General features: G+C 41.2%; 1 protein-coding gene across 1 annotated transcript in view; it reads right to left on the reverse strand.

Moving 5' to 3' along the window:
* Positions 1-324: 324 nt before the first annotated feature.
* Positions 325-27,393, reverse strand: part of met.S (MET proto-oncogene, receptor tyrosine kinase S homeolog) — a 97,736-nt gene continuing 70,667 nt past the window's right edge. The window contains exons 12-21 of the mRNA XM_041588539.1: positions 22,877-23,023; positions 19,402-19,558; positions 19,182-19,322; positions 17,123-17,353; positions 16,076-16,156; positions 15,158-15,339; positions 14,819-14,928; positions 3,440-3,605; positions 2,507-2,643; positions 325-2,102 (exon numbers count right to left, since the gene is read on the reverse strand). Coding sequence (XP_041444473.1) covers positions 1,892-2,102; positions 2,507-2,643; positions 3,440-3,605; positions 14,819-14,928; positions 15,158-15,339; positions 16,076-16,156; positions 17,123-17,353; positions 19,182-19,322; positions 19,402-19,558; positions 22,877-23,023 — 1,563 coding nt within the window. The 3' untranslated portion in view covers positions 325-1,891. The remainder of the gene's footprint in view (positions 2,103-2,506; positions 2,644-3,439; positions 3,606-14,818; positions 14,929-15,157; positions 15,340-16,075; positions 16,157-17,122; positions 17,354-19,181; positions 19,323-19,401; positions 19,559-22,876; positions 23,024-27,393) is intronic.

Below are 27,393 nucleotides of genomic sequence, written 5' to 3' on the forward strand. Positions count from 1 at the left end.
TAGGTAAGTTGCCATGAGTCAGGAAATGTAGGGGGGAGGAAGGGGAGCCCCAAAAAAATTTCGATCTTTTTCAGCCTATCAGCCATCATGTAGAAAACACACCAGCGTTTTTTGGGACTTAGAAAAAAAATTGACTTTTTTTTAAACAATCCCTATCTACTCTATTGCGCTTCGCCAGGTCTGAGGTGGCGAAGGAAGTCTAGCGTAAAAGGTAGCGTTCAGTACACTGCGCAAGTTAGTGAATTTGCGTAGTTTCGTCGCTAGCGAAACTTCGCCTGGCGTAAGGTTGCGAAGTAACACTAGCGAAACTACGCCAGCGTTCGTTAGTGAATTTGCGCAGTAGCGAAAATGCCAAACGCTAGCGAATTAACGCTAGCGTTCGGCGCTTCGCGGCTTAGTGAATTTGCCCCTATGTATCTGAGCAAAGGTAAATATTATATAAGAAAGCTATAAAACTAATGTGACAAATTAAATGTAATAATCTGCTCCTACTGGTCAAGGAGAACAGTATATTACTAAATAAACCACAGCTCAATGTCCCATCCCTGTTACACTGTGCAGTTGATGGGAAGTTACCACCATCCTTAAGACATATAAGCCACACAAGCATTTAGCTGGCAGCAGCTCACAAAACAGCATTAACTCGCTATGAGGTAGTTACTTTATGGTATACAGCTGGCCAAACCCCATTTTAAATCAGATCAGAACATTTATATTCTGGAAATCACAACAGTGCTTGCATTGACATCTGCGTTTAATCCTGGATTTGTTGGAAATCCAGTTCTTTGTAAACTTCAGATTCAGCCTTCCATCTGTATGGCCAAACAGACATTGTCACGCAGTCAAGTTGGTCTAGCTGTGTGTGACCCGCTTTATTCTAATCAGAATGCAGAAAGGATGATCTTGCCTAAAATGTCACCTATATTTATTCAGACGAGTATAGACTGGAAGAAAGCAGTGTTAGCAATATTGTAAAACCTGATTTAAATTAAGCTTTTTCAAATCATATCTGTATGTAAAGAAAGTGCTTGTTTTTACATGGCTGCAGACTATAAAATGTCTTTATATCTTTATGCATGGCAAACATCTTATTGAGCCATTTTATTCCCAGCCACTACAACCTTATGCTGTGCTATACAACATGTGTAACCCAGCAGCTGCAACAATAGGACCAACTAGTCCCATTACTTTCATCAGTCCAATGAGAATGATAAAAAATATAGTCCAAAATGAAATTCAATCTATGTACACAACTTGCTTTAAAACTGACTGAACTTGATAGCAAGTGCAGCTTTGTATGTTGCTGAATATTCTAAGGTAAGGATAGTAAAAATATGGATTTGTGCATCCATAATAATACAAGGACACTCTACCAATGTATAAGAGCCTACTGGCTAACCCAGAACTAACCTTGATATTTAATCTGAAGATTTGCAAGTTAGATGTTATATTAAATAATGTACAGATTTAGAACATAAACCATCATTTGACTTAAAAGTGCAATAGAAAATTGAACTCAGCAGGTTAAGACCTCACATTAACTGGGGGAGAAATATAGGCATAATATCGCTTGAAGTGAGATTAAAGAGGCTGCCATCTCTTCCACCAAATTATTCAATAGGTTAAACATAAGACAAGCGGAAATCCAGAGCAAAATTTCCTGCTATCTTCATCCTAAATAAAACCTGTAAATAATCACTGTGTATCATCTTCATTAGAGCAACCTGTATGCTTTGACTCAGCCAACCAAAATCTTATAGTGCAATGAAGAAAAACAGAAATGTCCAACAGAACTGCCATAAAACACCGAAGAGTTACGTAGCAATACATTTTCTCCTACATGGATAAAAGACTAAAATTTCAGGTTCAGTCACTGTTATCTTGCGGGTTGTCACGTATCTATACTGCATTCAGTGTTGTCTTCGGGAGACAGAAGAGAAGGGTAGGGAGCAGCGCATTTTATGTTCACATACGTTGCATTAAAAAGTACATAGTGCTCCCCTATGAATGTTGAAAATATCGAAGAAATTCTTGAGACCAGTTCAGAAAAAGTTGGACGGAGTTCTGCTCTTGGATGCCAGCATTTCAACATGACTTCAAATCTGTTAAAAGAAGGGGGCATATAGTAGTATTTATAAATACAAGCATTAAAATGTCTTCAAGTTCCCCCCAACTCATTTTTTGTATTATACATAATCACATTTAACGGTTTATACAGGGTTCCACAATTCTATTATTTCTGTTAATACATTTCAGAAGCTTTGCTCAGATTCAGCTTGTGTTCATGTTCTAAGATAAACTTATCATTTCTTAGCCACAAAAATGCAGCCACTGGCAATCACTTCCCATTCTAGTTTACTGGATTCCTATTGTCACTGGCACATATAGATAAAAACAAAGCAGGAATACTCTTAAAACTTTCTTCATATTGCTGTTGCACATACCAATGTCATGGGCAAAATGCTGCCCACAGTGTTTTAGTTTGATACTTGGAGCTGATACTTACAGTGGATCTGGGCAGTATTCAGGCTGTAATAGTCGTCGTCCTTGAAGCAAATAAATGGTTATATCAAAAGAATTGACATCAGGGTAAGGAGGTGCTCCTCTTGTCATTAGTTCCCACAGCAGGATTCCAAATGACCACTAAAATGAATTTCAAAAACAATCACTTAATGTGAAAATTACCATTAAAATATTCATATAACAAAGAGATCATTTATAACATTTCTGTCTTGTGTAAAGTTGTTGGCACTCCTTTTGTCTCTAATATCTTAGGCAATTTTAGAAACAAGGTGAGTTATGAACTGGTCAAGAAAGAATTATTATTGATATAAATTGATACAAAAGAAACATTACTTGTTTAATTTTGAAAAGGCATCCAGTTACTCTTAAAGGAGAAATCAACCTGTGGGGAATAAAACCCCTACCCCCCACCCCAGGTAGACCTCCCTCCCTCCTCCCCCCAGGCTAACTACCCCCCCCGGGGAAATGCACCATACTCCTTACTTACCCCTTGGCGCAGATTCTTCCAGCGAAGTTCCACGCGTCCAACTTCTGCGTCTTCGGTAAGCTGACTGGGAGATTGGCAATTTCTGTGTAATTTTGCGCATTCGCAGTTGCGCAATCCGGCAAATTGCTCCAACTGCGCATGCGCAGAATTACCGATCTCGCAGTCAGCTTACAGAGAACGCAGAAGATGGACGCGTGGAACTTCGCTGGAAGAATCTGCGCCAAGGGGTAAGTAAGGAGTATGGTGCATTTCCCCGGGGGGGGGGGTAGTTAGCCTGGGGGGAGGAGGGAGGGAGGTCTACCTGGGGTGGGGGTATGTTTTTTTTTTCCCACAGGTTGATTTCTCCTTTAATGACTATTTAAATTAACCACCACAGTGTTCAACAACAGTCTACTTAAAATCACTGGAAAAAAGATAAGGTATAATTACCACATCAGATTTTGTAGTAAATTTTTGAGTTTGCAGACTTTCAAGTGCCATCCATTTTACTGGCAGTTTTGCTCCTGTTTTGTTGTGGACACTATAATACTCCTTGTCATAAATATCTCTAGCAAGACCAAAATCAGCCACCTTCACTGTAAAGTTCTCATCAAGCCTGAAACATTAAGGCAAACAAATATTATTCAGTTAGAATCTTACGCTTACAGTGTATTGTATGCAAGATTATACATTATGTTTCTGTAATATAGTCTTTTCTACTAGCATTTTATCCCATCTATTCTAGCTTTAATTTATGGCATTAGAACATTACAATCATGTCAGAGTAAATTTAAAGACTTTTTAACTACACTGACCTGCTTTTAATTAAATGTGGCTGTTACTACTACAGGTCAAAGAGAAGAATGACTCAGAACTGGCATCAATTAATTGGGAATTACAAAAATGATAACCAAAGATAGTAGAATAAAACGATGCAGACACCAGAGGAATCGTACAGGACACAGAAAGGTATTTAGGGCTAATAACATTAGCTTGGCAACATTTTTTAATGATGGATCTCTATTTTGAATTTGAAGTGTTGATTTTGCTGTCTTAACAGCTTCCTTTCTACTCCTTATAATATGTTTGACTGGAGGTTAAAGGGTAAAAGAAAATTTTAGTCAGCTAGAGCAGAATTCTGCACTATATTTAATTTTTTCTTTTGTCATTTTTTCAGCTGACATTTTCAGATTTAGTAATATATATATATATATTTTTATATATATATATATATATATAATATTAATAGTTAGTTTTGAAAACCAGCACACAGGCATGGGATTCCTTTTACCGTGTGCACCAGACATACATTGCCTATATATATATATACATATATATATATATATATATATATACACACACACATATACATATATATTCAAAGAAAAGTGGGCCTGGTGCACACAGAACACTAGTCACTGTCCAGGTGCTGGAACAAGAAATTATACAGTCAATAAAGAAAGAAAAAGTCCGCACTCATGGGTCTTGTGTTGAAAAGCAAAAACTTGTTAGTGTTTATTCGACGTTCCGGCTCCTAAACACGAGCCGTCCTCAGGAAAACAAACACACATATTTATACACCTAAAACAGGCAAAAGAGCGCCAAAGAGATCAAATGATATGGAAAGTGGGTGTGCAAAAGATACTTGATACGTGTCAGGTATTGCTGGGAGTCGAGCCGGGGACCTTTGGGTTTCTGGCTCGATACCCTAACCATTTGGCCAGGTGAGCAGCCTGTAGGGTTCCTCACTGTGTGTAACCTGGCCTCTGCAGTCCCAGCCCAGCTGCCGCCTGATTGGCCTCTCCAGCCCCAGCTCAGCTGCCGCCTGATTGGCCTCTCCAGCCCCAGCTCAGCTGCTGCCTATCTTAATCAACCAATCAGGGCTGCCTCTTCCCTATTTAAGGGCAGCTCTCAGACCACTCCTTGCCAGAGCATTGCATGGTTTTCTAGTACTGCGGCATCGCCCCTAACTAGGTTTCTAGCGCTTGCCCCTTCTCCCTTGTTAGTCTGCCTTGTCTTGTCCTGCTTACCTTTCCTATCTTGTACCTTTCTAGCCTCGACCTTGTTCCAACCCTACCTTGTACTCCTCTCTTGCTATCCAGCTTCCAGCTCTCTAGCTATCCTGCTTCCAGTCCCTTCTTGCTATCCTGCTCCAGTCTCCCTCTCTTGCTATCCTGCTCCAGTCTCCCTCTCTTGCTATCCTGCTCCAGTCTCCCTCTCTTGCTATCCTGCTCCAGTCTCCCTCTCTTGCTATCCTGCTCCAGTCTCCCTCTCTGCTATCCTGCTCCAGTCTCCCTCTCTTGCTATCCTGCTCCAGTCTCCCTCTCTTGCGATCCTGCTCCAGTCTCCCTCTCTTGCGATCCTGCTCCAGTCTCCCTCTCTTGCGATCCTGCTCCAGTCTCCCTCTCTTGCGATCCTGCTCCAGTCTCCCTCTCTTGCGATCCTGCTCCAGTCTCCCTCTCTTGCGATCCTGCTCCAGTCTCCCTCTCTTGCGATCCTGCTCCAGTCTCCCTCTCTTGCGATCCTGCTCCAGTCTCCCTCTCTTGCGATCCTGCTCCAGTCTCCCTCTCTTGCGATCCTGCTCCAGTCTCCCTCTCTTGCGATCCTGCTCCAGTCTCCCTCTCTTGCGATCCTGCTCCAGTCTCCCTCTCTTGCTCCAGTCCTCTCTTGCTATCTTGCTCCAGTCTCCCTCTCTTGCTCCAGTCTCCCTCTCTTGCTCCAGTCCTATCTTGCTCCAGTCCTGCTATCCGCTCCTGTCTCCCTCTGCACTCTATCCCCCAGTTTGATCTACGCCCGCACCGTCCTGTCCCATCCAAGCCGTTCCACTCCTGCCACGTCCAGTCCTTTCCTGTTGAGTCGTTGCCCTCTTCTTCCTGTCTTGTCCAGTCCTGATCGTCGTCCTATCCGTCCTGTTCCAGTCTGACTCTTCGCCCTCATCTACCTGTTCCTGCTTCCCTTCAAGTTTTCCCCATGGCACATACAGCCCCTGCCTCAAGGACTCGCCCTTTCCCTTCTGACTCTACAGCGCCCCCTACCTAATCCTTGACAGAATGCTCTGGCCAAAAGAGTCTGCAAGGGCTGTTCCTGTGCCTTCTGACCGGATTCCCAAAAAGACTGAATATTCTATTTTGACCCGCAGATACTGTGATGGCTCCCCAAGTAAAATTCCTATCTTTCTAGAGGAAGTCCTGCTCCTTTCAGAGAAAAAACACTTTCTAAGTGCTCCTCCAGTCGAGCAAGTTTCGGAAATCATTTTCTTCCTGCTAGAAGGTGAAGCTCGTTACTGGGCCGAGAACTTACTGTGCAGTAAATCCCCCTATAATCTACGATACTGCTCAGTTTCTGTTGGCATTCCTAGATAAATTTGCCTCAGTTCCAGGGCCGGCTATCCCTCCGCAGTCTGCTCCAGTTCCAGGGCCGGCTATCCCTCCGCAGTCTGCTCCAGTTCCAGGGCCGGCTATCCTCCGCAGTCTGCTCCTGTTCCAGGGCCGGCTATCCCTCCGCAGTCTGCTCCAGTTTCCAGGGCCGGCTATCCCTCCGCAGTCTGCTCCAGTTCCAGGGCCGGCTATCCCTCTGCAGTCTGCTTCGGTTCCCGGGCCTGCCACCCCTCAGCAACTGCTTCCCCTGCAGCCTCGGCTGCCCACAGCTCCAGAGGGGCCTACCCAGCAGCATCGGCTGCCCACAGCTCCAGAGGGGCCTACCCAGCAGCATCGGCTGCCCACAGCTCCAGAGGGGCCTACCCAGCAGCATCGGCTGCCCACAGCTCCAGAGGGGCCTACCCAGCAGCATCGGCTGCCCACAGCTCCAGAGGGGCCTACCCAGCAGCATCGGCTGCCCACAGCTCCAGAGGGGCCTACCCAGCAGCATTGGCTGCCCACAGCTCCAGAGGGGCCTACCCAGCAGCATCGGCTGCCCACAGCTCCAGAGGGGCCTACCCAGCAGCATCGGCTGCCCACAGCTCCAGAGGGGCCTACCCAGCAGCATCGGCTGCCCACAGCTCCAGAGGGGCCTACCCAGCAGCATCGGCTGCCCACAGCTCCAGAGGGGCCTACCCAGCAGCATCGGCTGCCCACAGCTCCAGAGGGGCCTACCCAGCAGCATCGGCTGCCCACAGCTCCAGAGGGGCCTACCCAGCAGCATCGGCTGCCCACAGCTCCAGAGGGGCCTACCCAGCAGCATCGGCTGGCCACAGCTCCAGAGGGGCCTACCCAGCAGCATCGGCTGGCCACAGCTCCAAAGGGGCCTACCCAGCAGCATCGGCTGCCTACAGTTCCAGTGGGGCCTTCCCTGCAACCGCCATTGCCTTCAGCTCCAGAGCCGGTTCCCCAGCAGCCTCCGCTGCCCATGGCTTCAGCTAGGCTTCCCCGGCGACTGGCTCCCCACTGGCTGCCTCCTGCACTTGTGCCGGCTCAACAGCAGCTGCCTCCTGTACCCATGCCTTGTCCTGTGCCCCCAGAAGTGGGGCTTCTGCCTGATCCTGTGCCCCCAGAAGTGGGGCTTCTGCCTGATCCTGTGCCCCCAGAAGTGGGGCTTCTGCCTGATCCTGTGCCCCCAGAAGTGGGGCTTCTGCCTGTTCCTGTGCTCCCAGAAGTGGGGCTTCTGCCTGTTCCTGTGCTCCCAGAAGTGGGGCTTCTGCCTGTTCCTGTGCTCCCAGAAGTGGGGCTTCTGCCTGTTCCTGTGCTCCCAGAAGTGGGGCTTCTGCCTGTTCCTGTGCTCCCAGAAGTGGGGCTTCTGCCTGTTCCTGTGCTCCCAGAAGTGGGGCTTCTGCCTGATCCTGTGCCCCGAGATGGGGGGCTTCTGCCTTGTCCTGTGCCCTCAGAGGTGGGGCTTCTGCAGTGTCTTAACACAGTGACTGTACCAACCCTTAAAATAACATTCAAAACCCAGGCACTCATGTGGAGGGCACCCGCGAGGGTGGAGTTGCCTATACTGTTGCCAAGTCCCAGGGCACCCGCATGGGTGGCTCTGCCAAACACCTGGGCACCCGCCAGGGTGGCTCTTCTGAGTCCCAGAGCACCCGCCAGGGTGGCTCTTCTGAGTCCCAGAGCACCCGCCAGGGTGGCTCTTCTGAGTATCAGAGCACCCGCCAGGGTGGCTCTACCGAGTCCCAGAGCACCCGCCAGGGTGGCTCTTCCGAGTCCCAGAGCACCCGCCAGGGTGGCTCTTCCGAGTCCCAGAGCACCCACCAGGGTGGCTCTACCAAGTATCAGAGCACCCGTGAGGGTGGCTCTTCCAGGTCCCAGGGCACCCGCCAGGGTGGCTCTTCCGAGTCCCAGGGCACCCGCCAGGGTGGCTCTTCCGAGTCCCAGGGCACCCGCCAGGGTGGCTCTTCCGAGTCCCAGGGCACCCGCCAGGGTGGCTCTGCCGAGCATCAGGGCACCCGCCAGGGTGGCTCTGCCAAGTTCCAGGGTGGCTAATACAATAGCATTACCTTCTAGTTGGGCACCCATGTGGTTAGTTCTGCCCATAGCATTGCCAGTTCCCCAGGTGCACGAAAATGTTGGTCACTGTGGCGCCTGGGAGTCGCCTTGTGAGGGGGGGAATACTGTCAGGTATTGCTGGGAGTCGAGCCGGGGACCTTTGGGTTTCTGGCTCGATACCCTAACCATTTGGCCAGGTGAGCAGCCTGTAGGGTTACTCACTGTGTGTAACCTGGCCTCTGCAGTCCCAGCCCAGCTGCCGCCTGATTGGCCTCTCCAGCCCCAGCTCAGCTGCTGCCTATCTTAATCAACCAATCAGGGCTGCCTCTTCCCTATTTAAGGGCAGCTCTCAGACCACTCCTTGCCAGAGCATTGCATGGTTTTCTAGTACTGCGGCATCGCCCCTAACTAGGTTTCTAGCTCTTGCCCCTTCTCCCTTGTTAGTCTGCCTTGTCTTGTCCTGCTTACCTTTCCTATCTTGTACCTTTCTAGCCTCGACCTTGTTCCAACCCTTGTACTCCTCTCTTGCTATCCAGCTTCCAGCTCTCTAGCTATCCTGCTTCCAGTCCCTCTCTTGCTATCCTGCTTCCAGTCCCTCTCTTGCTATCCTGCTCCAGTCTCCCTCTCTTGCTATCCTGCTCCAGTCTCCCTCTCTTGCTATCCTGCTCCAGTCTCCCTCTCTTGCTATCCTGCTCCAGTCTCCCTCTCTTGCTATCCTGCTCCAGTCTCCCTCTCTTGCTATCCTGCTCCAGTCTCCCTCTCTTGCTATCCTGCTCCAGTCTCCCTCTCTTGCTATCCTGCTCCAGTCTCCCTCTCTTGCTATCTTGCTCCAGCCCTCTCTTGCTATCTTGCTCCAGTCTCCCTCTCTTGCTATCTTGCTCCAGTCCTGTCTTGCTATCCGCTCCTGTCTCCCTCTGCACTCTATCCCCCAGTTTGATCTACGCCCGCACCGTCCTGTCCCATCCAAGCCGTTCCACTCCTGCCACGTCCAGTCCTTTCCTGTTGAGTCGTCGCCCTCTTCTTCCTGTCTTGTCCAGTCCTAATCGTCGTCCTATCCGTCCTGTTCCAGTCTGACTCTTCGCCCTCATCTACCTGTTCCTGCTTCCCTTCAAGTTTCCCCTTGGCACATACAGCCCCTGCCTCAAGGACTCGCCCTTTCCCTTCTGACTCTACAGCGCCCCCTACCTAATCCTTGACAATACGTATACTCCAGGTACGGAGTATACGTATCAATGAGCAGATCCCACTAAGCTAATGCCGTCAATAGCTTAGTGGGATCTGCTCATTGATACGTATACTCCGTACCTGGATTGGTGGCGATACTTTACGCGATCTACCTGCTGATGGACTCTCCTGGCGGCGTCTGGAGATCACATTCACACTGTACTCACAGTGTGAGGCTACGGGTATTTGTTTTTAATTTTTTTAAGTGATCACTATGGGTCCCTGTTAATTCTATCATCACTTTCACAATGTATTTGATATTTTAATTTTTTGGGACGATTGTGGGATTAGTTTTTTTCACAGTGAGATCAGCACTGATGATGTCATCTTTTGCACACCCACTTTCCATGTCATTTGATCTCTTTGGCGCTCTTTTGTCCTGTTTTAGGTGTATAAATATGTGTGTTTGTTTTCCTGAGGACGGCTCGTGTTTAGGAGCCGGGAACGTCGAATAAACACTAACAAGTTTTTGCTTTTCAACACAAGACCCATGAGTGCGGACCTTTTCTTTCTTTATTGACTATATATATATATCAGTCCGTATGGATTGCACAACCATAAGCCAAAAATCATGTAGTCCAATTACAGAAAGCACTCACGGCACACAGTGGTGATAAAAAGTTCCAACTTTATTCCAACTTCATATCTATGCGTTTCAGTCCACACGGGACTGTCAGTAGGATATATATATATATATACAGTTCGTAAGGACGCACACCTTCAGCCAAAAACTTAACCTGGGTGCTGGTCGAAAAAATCAATATATAGTCCTGCAGTATGACAGCACTCCAAGGAATTTCAAACATATATATATATATATATATATATATATATATATATATACACACGCACATTTTACATCTTGGAAAGTAAGATTCAAAGGGATAACTGCATATCATTTACAAGATTTATTGTTTTACTAAGGCATTTATACATTTGATTCCTTTATATAAGTGTTGTGTGCACAAATTACATTGCAGGCTACTGTTCATCTTCAGATTTGACTATAATATAATTAGTACGGACTTCTGGAAGCTGTCTATTTGCTAATATTTTTAGAGCACTACAGATTTAGTACAGAAGTGAAGTCCTCCCACCATCACTTAACTACTGGCCACAAATTTCCCAGTAACGCTTTGTTACTTTTGAATGATGCTAATTTGACAGGATGTTTATTATAAGGGTGCTGTGGAATTTACAAATCAGTGCAGTTAAGCTTGCGACTCCTTATATAACTAGAGGCACACTCTAGGCTAAGGAAAAACAGTTTTTCCCAATGGTGGTTATTTTAATAGAACAGGTGCAGAAAATGGGACTCCAAACCCTCTTTGGGCCTACGCTACCCTATAAGTTAGTGTTAGCTTCAGAACTCATTTGCTTCCATTTGTAAAACCCACTTGTGGCCGAAAAGATTCTAGCCAGGGCTGGATTTACATAGCAGGCACCCCTAGGCCCGCTGCCATTCATCACCCCAGTCCCCTCTTCTTCGTTTGTGCACATGCTCAACTTTTCAGTATCGGGTCCGGAGTACTGGGGACTGGTGCAATGGAAAGTTAAAAAACTATTGTATCTAGTGCGAATCACCAGAGCTTCCGAACCAATGCAGGTATGGTTGGGTACCATGCTGCCCCAGTAAAATTCTGCCGCCCTAGGCCCTGGCCTTTGTGGCTTTTCCACAAATGCCAGATTCTAGCTGTTCTCAGGTAAGATATAAAATGATGTGTCACACTTCTACACTAAGCAGTTACATGGTTGATTTAAATAGAAAGAATTCAGTTGCACGTGCAGAGATGGTAGTGGTGATTTACTCAGGGCTCTTCCTGCTTGCTTCATTCTGATTTTCTAGGTATGACTCCTTACATTGATAGGAACATATCACTACCACTTTAAAAAACACAGAATATATTCCACATAATCTTTTGCTTTTTAGCCACTAATTCTTATCTAGATGCACATGTAATCATATGAACCAATACATTTGTATCAGCCCTGCTTATACTCAAAAGAAAGACAGTAGGGCTCAGTTCCTAATTTTTAAAATAACTGCTCAGTATACATGAGAACCTATCTTTCTTTAGTTATTGCCTGCACCTCACACTTACAGATACAGCAGTTAATTGTGCTAAGGGAATACTTAGCATTGTGATTTGATATTAACTAAGCATGCTTTTGATTGGTTCACATCTACTGATCTCTAAAGATTTGTTTAAAATCTTAATCACCTAATATTATGCTTGTAATTACTGTTTTCTCATAAAAATAAAATCTTTAAATAAAAAAAAATCTTAATCACCTCTTGATCTGACACCCCAAACAACTTACTTGATGCAAGTCATTAGTGGCTCTTGCAACACAATAATGAAACCCTGGAACTACTGCTGTGTCCAGGATAGCAGTAATTCCATGGTGCCCTAGCATGAATGTATACTATTGCTCACTATTCATCAGAGGAGGCACTGCCCACAAGTACTTACAATTGCAAGGAGCATGTATGGGTGCAAGTACCTGAATGCTGTTAATGTTGGCTTGCCTCATTTGTGGATGCATTTATAAAAGACCCCACTGGTTTTCTTTTTATTGAAGCCGCTTGATCTGCGGCCATCATATTTGCAGATACAAAATTATACTTAAGTCAATGATCTTACTGATTTCTGTTTTAGCTACAACAATACGTTTATTGGATGATCAGGAAGTATTAAATCAATTCATTTCATATTCTATAATTGTAGCTCTAACTTCCTTTTTCCTTTGAATATGTACATCCCCTTTGAGAATCCATTCTCAGTTCACTATTATTTTATTGCCATTGTATTTTTAGAGAAGTGCCAAACTGTATGCCTATTGTTCGTAAGTGCTCAGCTGGCAAATAATGTATCTCAGCTTCCACTGATTACACTAGGAACTGTGCTATAACCACAGCAATCATATTTCCATGTAAAGAGTAGTATGTATACTACACGCTAATGTAATACTAAATGTACTTTGGACTATGAGCAGAACTTAAATATAAGCTTCAACATCAGTATCAATATTCATGTTATCTGTGCTTAGGCTGTAAATAGCTTGTGTTCTGTACAGCTTCTGCAGGAAAAATCATGAATATTTTACTTTAATATGCTTTACTTACTGTATATTTTCAAACTAATCTTGCTGCAAATTCAACCATTCCACAGCTAAGAAACAGCCGAAACATGAATTCACTTCCTGGATACTTCCTGTCTAGACTACTGTAAGTTACACATCTATCTGCTTGAAATGCTAGAACCAGTTTCTTTCCATACCTGCTACACATTACCTATCTCCTCTCTTATTTATTCAAATGGTCCCCATTTCTGTCTCTCTCTTTTTCATATAGCTTCAATGTTTTATCAACTGCAAGATCTCTGAAGCTTCTGCGTGCTTCTGGATTTCCCTGCCATATACAGCCAGATTGTCTCCTTTCTTGAAACCTTAAAACATTCCCTAAACCAGCAGTGCAAATATAAACAGTACTCCAGCCTATTCAAAGATGGTACTGCCTCTAGGCCAGAGTGAGTGATACTACCAACCCTGTGCTCCTTAGCAACAAAGCCAGGTAGGCAGTTGGCAGCTTGGGGACAATTCTGTAAAAAAGAAATTGGTGACCATTCTTACTTAATCATACTGACATATTCCTATTGAAAAAGGGTCAACTTAAGAGTATCACATAAATTGCTGAATATTGGTTCAATTATTGAAACAATAGGTGTTGATATTATCAATAAGTGCTTACCTCATGGTGCAAGAATGGCAGGTCAAGTGTTATCAATGCCTACCCCATCCCAGGATGTTTTCATTACTAGTTGTACAACATGCACAGAAAATACTATAAAACCTATATATATTTTGTCATATATTTTAGTGTCTACTTCACTAACTTGTTAAAATTGCCATTCCCTGGAATTACTGTATATACAATGGACTGCTCTCAATGCAGTTGAATATATTGGTATTACCCCTTCCCCCTATAAATGTAGCCCATTGTCCCCTCCTCATTAGGAACACACCATGCTGTAATTACAACATCCAAATACATTGGGCCAGTAAAATGTTTAGAAATATGCTGGGGCTCATTTATTAAAGCAGCGCAGCGCATAAGTGGACGCAAAAGATTGTCTGCGCCATCACGAGCGTGATCGCTAATATATTTGCGTGATATTGCGCATAACAGAGAGCTTTTGCGATGGTTTTGTTTATGCGCATTGCGCAAAAGATTGGGCATTTATGTCGCAAACGATGCCGTGGTTGTTAGGGGCGTGGCTGTGGGCGTGGCTACAATGCGCTTGCACTGCGGCCGTCGCAGATTTGCGTCTGTATATGTGCAAAACTGCACCCGGGCAACAGCACCACAATTTTTACGACTGCCTCTTCGTGGCGTAATAGTAACGCTCTTCAAAATGCGCATTCCTGCCCAGCTGCGCTAGTATATTCACATTTTTGCGTTTCATGTTGCTTAAAAGAGAATTTTATATATGTGTGCAGAGCCACACTGCTAAACTGGGTTCTGGCAAATACAATGGTGCTGCTGTTGGTGGGGATGTTTGTTAACTCAAAGTTTACTCAAAGATGAACAACCCCTGTAAAGTGCATATTAACCACGCCTTCCACCCAACATGTTTATATTGACCAAGGTTCCTTTAAGGGTATCAGGTAGGCTAAACACCTTTGCAACCAGACAAATATTAGCACAGAAACAAATGCAGATGCGTCTAAGTGAACGCAATATGCGCAATATGTGACGCAACTAATTAAAGCAGCGCATTCATACATGAGCACAACTAATCCTTACCTTTGCGGTATCTTCCTGTGCGCACAATTTATTATAAGCACTGCGACAGCTGATACGCAGTTTCACACGTCGCACCTGTCTGTGTCTACATTAGCGCACAAATCGCACTGTTAAGGTATCGTGCGCTACATTATTAAATACTCGCATGCGCTGGGCAAATGTCAGGCCACTGCGCTCTTTTTAGCGCTGCGCTGCATTAATAAATGAGCCCCGCTGTGTTTTGATCTCTGATGCAGCTGCCCATAATGACAATACAAGCCCTGCTGTGATTCCATTGACTGATTATCAGCCATGGTCATGGTGAGCAGCAGTCAGTGTACACATATTTTAGCACTATTATACTTTAAATATCAGTAATGAGTATTGCGTATTACTTACATACAGTTTCTTGCAGCCAGATCTCTATGGACAAACTTCTTGCTTGCAAGATACTCCATACCTTTAGCAACTTGTAGTCCAAATCCTATGAGATCTTTTACAGTTGGGTTCTGAAATAAACAATGTAGTTCTGGAATAATGCACTTCCATTAATAGCAGCATAAAATAGTGTTCATGTAGAAGGAACATACAGTAAAGTATAGCAGCAAAAATCTACTTGATATCATATTGATAGGTTGGTTGATCACATATTGAGTCATTTATCACTGTATGGCAGAAAACCTGATGAATTACCTAGTTGCAATACATGCCAGGAGAAAGTTTAAACAATGTACATACATGAGTTTCATTTCGGATGAAGTTCCTTAGATCTCCATGTTTCATAAAAGGCAGCACTACCAAAGGAGAGCCCTCAGTAGGTAGACAGATGCCCAGCAGAGAGAGCACATTGAGATGGCTGAAATCTTTCATTATGATGCCTTCTTTCAGAAACTGTGACACTTCCTCAATATCTGTAATTCCTGGAAATGTCAAAAAAAAAATAAGTGAATACATCTAAATGTGAGACACACATGCTGCTACCTGCATCCTCTGTTTATATAGCACTGACACAGTGTGCAGTGTTGTACAGAAGATATTCAGTCCCTGCCATAATTAAACTCATTTTCCTACCACAGGTATAAACATATATACTCACACACACACTCATGCCAATGCACTAAATTATAATTTAGCAGAATTAACCATTCAGTTAGAATGATATTGCACCTAGGGAAAATCCACATAAACAAAGGCATATCATACACATTTATTGCACTAAGTGTACTGGTTGAGATTGAACACAGGACTCCAAAAGTACAAGTTAGCAATGCTAGCATCTGTGTGACATGCTCATTACCACCCCCTCCAAAGAAACTGAGTATGATCTGCTAAAGATTGACATAACTGACTTGTATGGATGCATATGTGCTCTTCCATTTATTGATATAGATCATGTGTTGTTTAGGTTGGGGCCTAAACTAGGCCTGGCTTTTGCAGCCCTGCCTGCACCCAGAATTATTACCACCACTTGGTTGCAGGCAGATGTGGCTGATTTTGGCGATGAAATGCAACATTTTGCATTTTGTGATAAAATCTGCAGTTCCCGAAGAAAAGAATAGGAGCAGTGGGGCAGCGTATTCTCATATCGTTATGCAACATCCATTTCTTTCTAAATGTACCTTTCTGTAGAGCAATGTCATGTTATACTGTACTTACTGTTTAGAGATTTAACAGCACAGTGAATGTTCTTCCCATCAGTATCAAGAAGAGTACCATGATAGACACAGCCAAAATGCCCTGTAAAGAACAAATAGCATTACATGACAATTAGCTTACCATCTGCACCATAGTGAGGTTAGCAATGTGTGTTTAATAAGGCCAATCCAAGCTAATTGAGTTTCAGTTAATTTATGAATGATTTGCTGATCAACGCAGTGCAATTTGAGTTTTCCTAATGACAAATTTACAATTGAGTTTACAATATATCAAAATGGAATCAAATAAAAGTTTCTTCTCTTTTATGTACTGAGATGCCACTGAAATCAATAGGTTGTGGATATTCAAGGTTTTTTTTCAAATGTAGATTCTGTGGAATACTGGTATTTTATTTAAAAAAAAGCTGGAAAATTATCATTTCTTTGGTCTGATTTGAGGAAAATTGAGGTAGTGAAAATCACAAATGCTCCATTTTTTTTTTATTAAATGAAAACTCGACAAAAACACAACTTAAGCTTTTTGAAAAGTAAACATAATTAAAAGCAACTTTGCAATATACATCATTTAAAAAATATGCAGACTTTTCATGATTTTTAACGGTCTCTGACAGTTCCCTATGCCTAGCCCCCTGCTTTCCTACTGATCTGCAGAGCCGGGCCAAGGGGTAGGCAGAGTAGGCACGTGCCTAGGGCGCAAAGCTGGGGGGGGCACCAGGCACGTACCTCCTCTGTCGCCTAACCCCAGTCCGTTCCCATCTCTGCCTGACTCTCTCTGCCCTTTTCTTCTTTCTGCACTCCTGCGCATGCGCAAATTTGCACTGGTCCAGTTACACAAAGCATCCAATCAGCCGTTAGCTTTGACTGGTCTAGTGCAATTGCAATAATAAAGATAAAACATCATTTGTTTTGTTTATTAGAAAAGGGCATATTATATCCCTTTTAGTGCAAAATTTCCTAGAGAGAAAATAAGCATATTTGGCAAAATATGGCACCCTTGTGAGAATACTCTAATGTAATATTTACAACAGATTATGAGCGAAATACATACCTCTTCCAATGACTTTGTTAAAGTGCACTATTAATCTGTCCACCCGAATAACCATGTGTTCTATTTCCATCATAAGATCTGTGCTCAAGGCACTTATATCAATATGGACATATGAATGTAAGAGTGGGCTGGCAATATCCGAATCTCCGCTTGACAAAATGGGGGAGAGGTCCCGATGAGCATATTGTGCTGGACGGCATGACCCATTCTGAGATGAATTTGGAAATGGATCTGTACAAATAATGACAGGATGAAAGCTTAAAAATTCAGAATAAAGGAAATCATTTTTAAAAACCTGGATTATTTGCATAAAATGGAGTTTATGGCAGATGGCCTTTCAATAATTTGGAGCTTTCTGGATATTGAGTTTCGGAATAACAGATCCTATACCTGTAACAGAACAGTATCTTAAACTTGATCCTAATGAAGATATAATTAATTGTTATCTGAGGCAAAACAGTCCTATTGGGTTTATATAAGGTATGGAGATCCAAAATTACAGAAATATCACTTTTCCAGAAAACCCCAGGTCCCAAGCATTCTGCTCCAATAACAAAAGTAATAACCGTCAAAGGAAGAAAATAATACTACAAATTATTATTTTTCTTTTATTATGTATTTTTTCCTATTTATTACTTTTCCTGCCATTTAAAAAGCATTATTAAAAAAAGTAAAGATTAATAGATTATTTAATAATGCTTGACAAAAAGGCTATGGAGTATATTTATCAGGGTGAAATTAAAGATAACCACAGAGACAGCGGTATTTCACTCTAGCCGGCTGTGGTTATCTCTAACTTCAATCTTTCGTAAATATACCCCTTAGTGTGTAAATGGGTCTCCCACAGACTCTATTTTCTCTAAATAAACAAAATTTAAAAAATGATTTCCTTTTTCTTTGTCTTAATAAAACAGCACATTGTTCCTTGATCAAAACTAAGATATAATTAATCCTTACTGGAAGAACCAGCCTAATCTGATTATTTCTGGATATACCTGTACTGTACTTGCCATCAATTTAATAATATTCTAAAAATACAGTATATCTGAATATTTCATAAATGTTTACAGTACAGGGTCATTAGTTCAATGAGTCATATTACCCTGTTTGTCCTAAAATTCAGTATCACATGGTTCTGGGTGATACCTAGACAATTATAGCCTGCCAATGTTAAGGTTAATAGGGTGACAACTCAGCAGTATTACCTTGAGAATACCAGTGTAGTACTAATATGAGGGAGTTAACCTGCTGGTCTACAGAAAGTTAACCACTACAAATCACAGGGCTCTTTTAGAATGAGAAATCCCATTTTTGGAAGCGTTTGAGTTAATTTTATATCATGGTACAGTAAATATGAAACCAAGGAAATGCCAGTAGGTGATTCATATCCTGGAGTTTAAGAATTATAGTTCAGAAGAGAAAATGACAGCCCTGAATTCTTGGGTATAAGGCTTATTATCTGCTCAGTTGGTGGCAAGTAAATATTCACGATAAGATCCGCTCACCAGACAAGCAGATCTTACCCCAATATGCCCACCTTAGGGCAAAACTATTGGATTATACAAAGGAAATTGTCACTGACGGATCATAGGACCTCATCATCTATCCGATGCGGACATCAGTCTCACAATGAACTTCACCTCACAATTTTTATTGGTTTCAAATTCAAACTCACTATATTACTAACAAACAAGCTTCATTTCATTTGGATACAAGGCAGTTTTTTTTCCAAGAGTTGCAGTTTTTTTAATGGGATGTTGTTTGTACCAATTTTAAATACAGCTCAGTTTCCACATGGCTGGGCCAAATCTAGTAGGCATGAAAATGCACATCATTCAGTGCCTGAGGAAGAGCATGATGATTCACGCCGAAGTCACAAATTCCACAAATTCATTTCTGGCTCCTTGGCATCAACCAATGTGACAACAGCCTGTGTGCCTATAGCCTATGAATGTTTCTAAGAGAACATTTCTCTAAAGAAAGATCACTTGTGTAAGATATATTGCCACCATTCTAAAGGGTGATAGCTACTAGCTAGCATTTGTAGATCATTTCCTACCTTCTTGTACTGTTGATCTGTAGTCAACAGATTCATTTGACACCATTTCTGTGGTAGGACTAATGCTTCTTGCACTCACAAGTCTATCCAAGTGAGGGGTGTGCACTCTCCCATCATACAGAACCATATCTCCACCTAGATCTTGAAATACAGAGAGCAAAACATTTAGCATTCAATATTGGCCAAACAGCTCAGTTAATATACAATTTCAACCTTTTACCTTTTAGTTGCTTTCGCTTTTTCATCCATATTAGAATTCCAAACATTATTAAAAGCAAAACCACACAAGAAACCACCCCGGTGATTATTCCCGTGAAATTCTGATCCTGTGTAAACATCACTTTTCCGATAATTATGGAGGAGACTTCTTGGACAAACTTTGGAATAAAAAACAAAAGTTAGCAACAAATAAAATTATTTCTTCCTTCTGAATTTATTCATTTACTTGCCTGAACCTGCCCATTTCCTAAAATCCTACACTTAACCTTATCTTAAAGCAATGTTCTGCATTGCACTCATTAATACAGGTATGGTATCCCTTATCCAGGAGACCTGTTATCCAGAAAGTTATCCAGAAATCTTTACGGCATTTTTAGCAAATAACAATTTCCATTTTCTCTGTAATAATAAAACAGTAACTTGTACTTGATTGTAACTAAGCTGTGTGAATCCATATTGGTGGCAAAACAACCCTTTTGGGTTTCTTTAATGTTTAAATGATTTTTAGCTTTAAGATATGGAGATCCAAATTAACAATCCCTTATCTGGAAAACCCCAGGTCCCAAGCAGTAGATCATATACCTGAAATACATCAATATCAGTTAGTTTGTGATAAAGTACATGCTTTGAATAGCACATAACATTAAATTAGCCTTAGGCTCTTTACATCCAAGTGCTTCCGAGTCTTCCTGTGCTGTTTTGCCTAGTGTTGCATCAACTAACGTGTGTGAGTAGACTGAATTTAGCTGAAATGAGGAATATTATTATAATATTATTATCATATAGATCATAAGGTTTCAGCCACCCCATCATCTATGCTCAAGCTGTCAGAAACATGCTTCTCTTGGCTTCTCCGTTCTCATGCTGTCTTGCACACTTGCTCCAACATGGTTGCTGCTGTGCACGGACAGAGGCAGCAGGTACTAATAGTCCTGCATTCACCTCCTTTCACATGTGTACATGTCATTGCATCTAGGCAAACACACTCAGGGTTATAATGGATGCCAGGATTTATTCCTCTCTGTGATTGTTTGTATTCCTGCATGACCTTACATAGCCTTACATTCAACTGGTCTCCTGTCACTGTCCTGTGGCTTGACTTATAATTTGTCTTCTATCTCCTGGTTCCTGCTGGTACCCAACTTTAGCTGGAATTTTGACTTCACATTTGCTGAATTTGTCTGTATGGCAAACTTCAAAATGCCTGATTACTTTGTCCAGCACCTCTGCCAATCCTTCACTTGCTTAGGTGGAGTAGGGAGCAGACATATTGTGGGAGGTGCAGGTTTCTCCCCATCAGATCGGCTAAAGCTAAACTTTTTGTTGTAGTTGTTTGTAAAGTAAACCTGATACAAGCATATTGATGCATATGTCGCTCCTGGATATTTTGAACTATGGTTGTGATGCTGTCATTTACAGTCATTCTAAAAGGTCTTTATCTGTTCTTGTTTCTGCTGCTGTTGTAATGGATTACATGTCAGGAGAATCACATTTTTAGGAGATCTTCATTGCATATATCCAAGTGCAAGATTCCTTCTTTACAGTAAAGACCTATCACTTCCAGAGTATCTAGGTGTATTTTTGATGATGCTGCGCCTCATCTACTGGTCTGTTTCAGTCCAGTTAGTCTGAGACTGTCTCTTCACTCTAAAGCTGGCCATAGACGCAAAGATCCGATCGTACGAATCGTGGATTCGTACGATTTTCGGACCATGTGTGGAGAGTCCCGACATTTCTCGTCTGTCGGAGATCGGTCGTTTGGTCGATCGGACAGGTTAGAAAATTTCTGTCGCCTGCCGATAATATCTCTGCGTGTATTGCCGATCGTACGATTTTCAGTGGGAGACTGTCACTAGTGTTGTCAGACATAAGTATCGTACAATTGCTGTCAGGGGCAGAACATTGGGTGATCTGTTCTTATTTGATCGGAATGGTAAAGACTTTGATCTGAATGGTTAGTGGAGGGTCGGGAGATGGGGAAGTCCGATCGTACGTTGATTCGTACGATCGGATCTTTGCGTCTATGGCCAGCTTTACTCTAACTACCTTGTTTGCAACCTTACTTTCCTGTTTCAGAGAATATGGATATTGTAACATACTGTCTGGATTCGAACCAGTCTGTGACAACTAGGCCCATTCCCTTTTGTATTCTTGCATTTTCAAGTAAACATAGCTTGTTTCAGCTGCTGTTAATCTGACGACAAGTGCTTAGTGTTAAACATCAGTCTGGCTATAAAACCCCCTGCTTTGCATGCAATGCCCATTATAGGTCAAACTTGCTTGTTCATTGGTGCTCTGTTTCCTTGTACTGCTGTTCACTGGTCCTTGCCCTTGTGCTCACTTCCTGGTTTTGATCCTGACTTGTTCCTGATTTTGATACTGTGGTTATTTTTTATCCAGCTCTGTCCTTACTGGCTCCTTCACTGCAGTGTAAGTTTGGATCCTTTGACTGCCCCTGTGGGAGTCACTGCACTCTTGTGTATTAAGTCCTGGTGGCACCCAAGTAGATGAGGACCAGGCCCAATCCCAAGGTGGTTGTTATAGGAAGAAAAGCATTTCTAGACAGAAATTCAGCTACTCCCCTGGAGGTGGGATTTGCCATATGTGACAGGCATATTGCATATTGAATCCTGAAGGTAAAAGAGTAGCTGAGGGTCAGACCCAAAGCCACAGGCAGAAAAGCAGGTGAATCTAGGATAACTATGCTCTGCCAGGATTTGTATTGTCATATGTGATACATTTATGCCTCAATTCACTTTTTTTTCAGCTGATAGTAGTACACTCAGCAGTGGACAGACACATAGATTCCTGCTTGTACAGAGCCTTGTGATGATCATATCTTAAGCACCCAAAAACAAAATTATGATCTACTAAACAACTAACCCAGATGGATCTGGAAAATTGAAATTGTTGTTGGCGACATGGGCCAGAGTTCTGCATCCATATCACTATCTCGGAACTTTGTTTACTTTCTAGTTTTTATACCTATGCCTCTCTAACTGCTAGAGAGCTACTGGACAGATCCTACAGTCTACCGTCAGGATACTGGAACTGGCAATTCAGAAACAGCTGTAGAGCCACACGCTGATTGTTGAAAGCAAGGGTAAAATGTCATATATAATTGCTCCAGATTTGTACTGCTCCTCAAAGTCATTAGAATTGTTGTTTTAAATGGATTGCAAATTGTCAACGTTCCTAATGCAGAGCAGGTGTGTAGCTTCATTATTCATGAAGTGTCTTGAGAAGATGTTATTAAAAAATCCAATCAACTCCTACAAGCTGATTGTTCAACAAACAAGGAAATGCAAAATAATTATTATATAAGTGCATGCCGAGCCTTGGCTGCCAATACGCTAACAAGATGCATGCAAATTATTGTTTACAGAAGCAAAATAACTTTCAAAGACAACTGAAATGGTTGTATGCACAAAAGTCATCTGATGAAGCTGCTCTAAGATTCAAAGCATGCATCTTACCTCTATCTTTAACTCGCTGTTGGATTTAAACAGGTCTGTGGGAACTGAACAGGAAACAGAATCTGATTTAGATTGAATAATTTCACAGCTCTTATTGCCAACTTTCAGAACTTCACCTCTAACTGCTTCAGAATCAATGTGATCTCCCTGGATGAAAAGAACAAAACAAATACACATAAAAAGGTGATGGTAACCTACACAAAAAATGCTTTATTTAGCAATAACTACTTGGTAATCCTAAATGTTTTAAATAAAACAATCTTTTCTAGGTTGTAAGTCTCTCTTGCCGGTTTCATTTCTTTTTACTGCTGAAGAAAGCTGCATTTTATTATCTTAATAAAATAGGGGGAATATGCACAAAGGTGTGAAAGGCTTATCAGTTCCAAATTAATATCTTATTCCATGGAGACTCATTTTCAAATTGGAGAGTTTTCAGATACTTTAGTAAAATAAGTTCAAGACACAGTGGATGTACATCCCTCTGAGAGTCACAAAAGCATTTCTTGTTAGGATGATAACTAAGCCCAATGTTCTTGTCCCTCAGTACTGTAAATACACATCTGGATAGTAATCTTGGTTATAGCTGAAAAAACGAAATCTTAGATATTGGGTGTCACTCAGCTCCAGCTGAAATAATGACAACACACGATGTGTAGGCCACAGAGCTGAGTTCTCTTTGTGTGATCCTCTAACACATGGCTTGTTCTGTGGACTTAACAACACCTGCATTGTAATAATGACACTGTTTATTGATGTATTTCAAACATAAATAAGAGCTTGTAGGACTTTGCTACTGGCTAATCCTTTACTTTTTGTGCACATATAATTTTCTTCAAAGTACTGTATATTCCCAGAATAGAATTTAGATAAAAAAAACAAAATATAATTTCCCAGTTTTTAATTTAAAAAGGGAAATGTTCAATAATATACACATACACAAGTAATTCCCTAAACAGTTTTACATTATGATACTGACTAGGCTTTATCATCTTATGTGTGGGGGATCAAACTTAAAGTCTGGTGCAACTAAGTTCACATTAAAAGTCTTTTCTTTAGTCTGGTTTCTCTGTGAATTTGCACTGCAAAAAAATCATGGCATTTCTTTGAGCAACTTCAGGTGGAACTTCCTTACAAAGGTCTGGAGCAGTGTAGAATAATGATGTAAAATCTGGCAATGGCACGGCGTAAAATAAAACACACCTTTATGAATTCACTATTTATTTTACACAGCTTTTACACCGTTTTTCTTTTTTTGGCTAATTTCATTTTACATAGCATAATAAATAGGCCCATAAATGTACATGACATTTTCTACAGGCATCCCCTCTGTCATACTTTCACACTGATGTTAATATTTACTTGAACTTTAATGGCCTTATTTATCAAAAATCTAATTTGTGAGGTTTAAAGGAAAGGAAACCCTGTAGAAAAACATGGGGTGGAGGGTACAGGGGTTTTTCCTACAGGGTTTCCTTCTCCTTTAAGAGATTTTTTCTACTTTGAATAAACTCACAATTAAAAAAAACAGGAATGTCTGCTTATTTAAAAAAAAAATAGAAAAAACTTGATTGAATTCATTAATTTACAAGCTCAAAAAAAACCTTGAAAATCTTGAATTAAAAAAATGGCTTGAGTTATGCCTCGGACAACTCCCGCTGGCTTCTACATGAACTCGCAAGCTTTTAGATGCTGAAGTTTTACATTTGAGTTTTTGAAATTATAACTTGAATTTGTGAGTTATTGTGCATAAAAAAAAAACCTTAAGTATTTATCAAAGGATGAACTTTCACTTTCACCCTTTGATAAATACGCCTTTAAAAATCCCATAGAAATGAATGAAGAGAGGCGGTATTGTGGTGATTTCTAACTTCACTCTTTGATAAATATACCCATATATCTCTGCCCCGCCTTACATCTTTCACCTCACCTCGAAATATTCACCTCACCCCTTGTGCTCCTCACCTACTTCTCATCTTTTATTATATCATCACATTCACAATTTAAAATCAAAATTTTACAATCACACCCTATATGTGGAATTTGTCTCTTAATTTCAGCATTCCTTTAAGACACATCTGTCAGAAGGCCCTCGCCCATTATCTTGCCAGTGCCTGAGAATTTCTCTGTTCTATTTGCACTCATGAGCAGCATCTCTGCATGTATTCATTTTTAATGTGTAAAGTAAATTTAGATTTTTACAAAAAAAAAACCTTCATTGTAACTCTTTATTAATTGATTAAAACTATAATGATAATACACTCACTATATCAATACTAACCTTAATTTCGAGGATATTCTTATTTCCCATTGGAAAAACAACAGGTTTTTCAAAAGTCTCAAAAACGGGATTATTCACATAACTTAATTCAAAGTTATTAGATATGACGCCATCTAGAATAAAGGAAAGGAAACCCTGTAGAAAAACATGGGGTGGAGGGTACAGGGGTTTTTCCTACAGGGTTTCCTTCTCCTTTAAGAGATTTTTTCTACTTTGAATAAACTCACAATTAAAAAAAACAGGAATGTCTGCTTATTTAAAAAAAAAATAGAAAAAACTTGATTGAATTCATTAATTTACAAGCTCAAAAAAAACCTTGAAAATCTTGAATTAAAAAAATGGCTTGAGTTATGCCTCGGACAACTCCCGCTGGCTTCTACATGAACTCGCAAGCTTTTAGATGCTGAAGTTTTACATTTGAGTTTTTGAAATTATAACTTGAATTTGTGAGTTATTGTGCATAAAAAAAAACCTTAAGTATTTATCAAAGGATGAACTTTCACTTTCACCCTTTGATAAATACGCCTTTAAAAATCCCATAGAAATGAATGAAGAGAGGCGGTATTGTGGTGATTTCTAACTTCACTCTTTGATAAATATACCCATATATCTCTGCCCCGCCTTACATCTTTCACCTCACCTCGAAATATTCACCTCACCCCTTGTGCTCCTCACCTACTTCTCATCTTTTATTATATCATCACATTCACAATTTAAAATCAAAATTTTACAATCACACCCTATATGTGGAATTTGTCTCTTAATTTCAGCATTCCTTTAAGACACATCTGTCAGAAGGCCCTCGCCCATTATCTTGCCAGTGCCTGAGAATTTCTCTGTTCTATTTGCACTCATGAGCAGCATCTCTGCATGTATTCATTTTTAATGTGTAAAGTAAATTTAGATTTTTACAAAAAAAAAACCTTCATTGTAACTCTTTATTAATTGATTAAACTATAATGATAATACACTCACTATATCAATACTAACCTTAATTTCGAGGATATTCTTATTTCCCATTGGAAAAACAACAGGTTTTTCAAAAGTCTCAAAAACGGGATTATTCACATAACTTAATTCAAAGTTATTAGATATGACGCCATCTAGAATAAAGGAAAGGAAACCCTGTAGAAAAACATGGGGTGGAGGGTACAGGGGTTTTTCCTACAGGGTTTCCTTCTCCTTTAAGAGATTTTTTCTACTTTGAATAAACTCACAATTAAAAAAAACAGGAATGTCTGCTTATTTAAAAAAAAAATAGAAAAAACTTGATTGAATTCATTAATTTACAAGCTCAAAAAAAACCTTGAAAATCTTGAATTAAAAAAATGGCTTGAGTTATGCCTCGGACAACTCCCGCTGGCTTCTACATGAACTCGCAAGCTTTTAGATGCTGAAGTTTTACATTTGAGTTTTTGAAATTATAACTTGAATTTGTGAGTTATTGTGCATAAAAAAAAAACCTTAAGTATTTATCAAAGGATGAACTTTCACTTTCACCCTTTGATAAATACGCCTTTAAAAATCCCATAGAAATGAATGAAGAGAGGCGGTATTGTGGTGATTTCTAACTTCACTCTTTGATAAATATACCCATATATCTCTGCCCCGCCTTACATCTTTCACCTCACCTCGAAATATTCACCTCACCCCTTGTGCTCCTCACCTACTTCTCATCTTTTATTATATCATCACATTCACAATTTAAAATCAAAATTTTACAATCACACCCTATATGTGGAATTTGTCTCTTAATTTCAGCATTCCTTTAAGACACATCTGTCAGAAGGCCCTCGCCCATTATCTTGCCAGTGCCTGAGAATTTCTCTGTTCTATTTGCACTCATGAGCAGCATCTCTGCATGTATTCATTTTTAATGTGTAAAGTAAATTTAGATTTTTACAAAAAAAAAACCTTCATTGTAACTCTTTATTAATTGATTAAACTATAATGATAATACACTCACTATATCAATACTAACCTTAATTTCGAGGATATTCTTATTTCCCATTGGAAAAACAACAGGTTTTTCAAAAGTCTCAAAAACGGGATTATTCACATAACTTAATTCAAAGTTATTAGATATGACGCCATCTAGAATAAAGGAAAGGAAACCCTGTAGAAAAACATGGGGTGGAGGGTACAGGGGTTTTTCCTACAGGGTTTCCTTCTCCTTTAAGAGATTTTTTCTACTTTGAATAAACTCACAATTAAAAAAAACAGGAATGTCTGCTTATTT

Source organism: Xenopus laevis, chromosome 3S, assembly GCF_017654675.1.
Source record: "Xenopus laevis strain J_2021 chromosome 3S, Xenopus_laevis_v10.1, whole genome shotgun sequence".
Taxonomy (NCBI): domain Eukaryota; kingdom Metazoa; phylum Chordata; class Amphibia; order Anura; family Pipidae; genus Xenopus; species Xenopus laevis.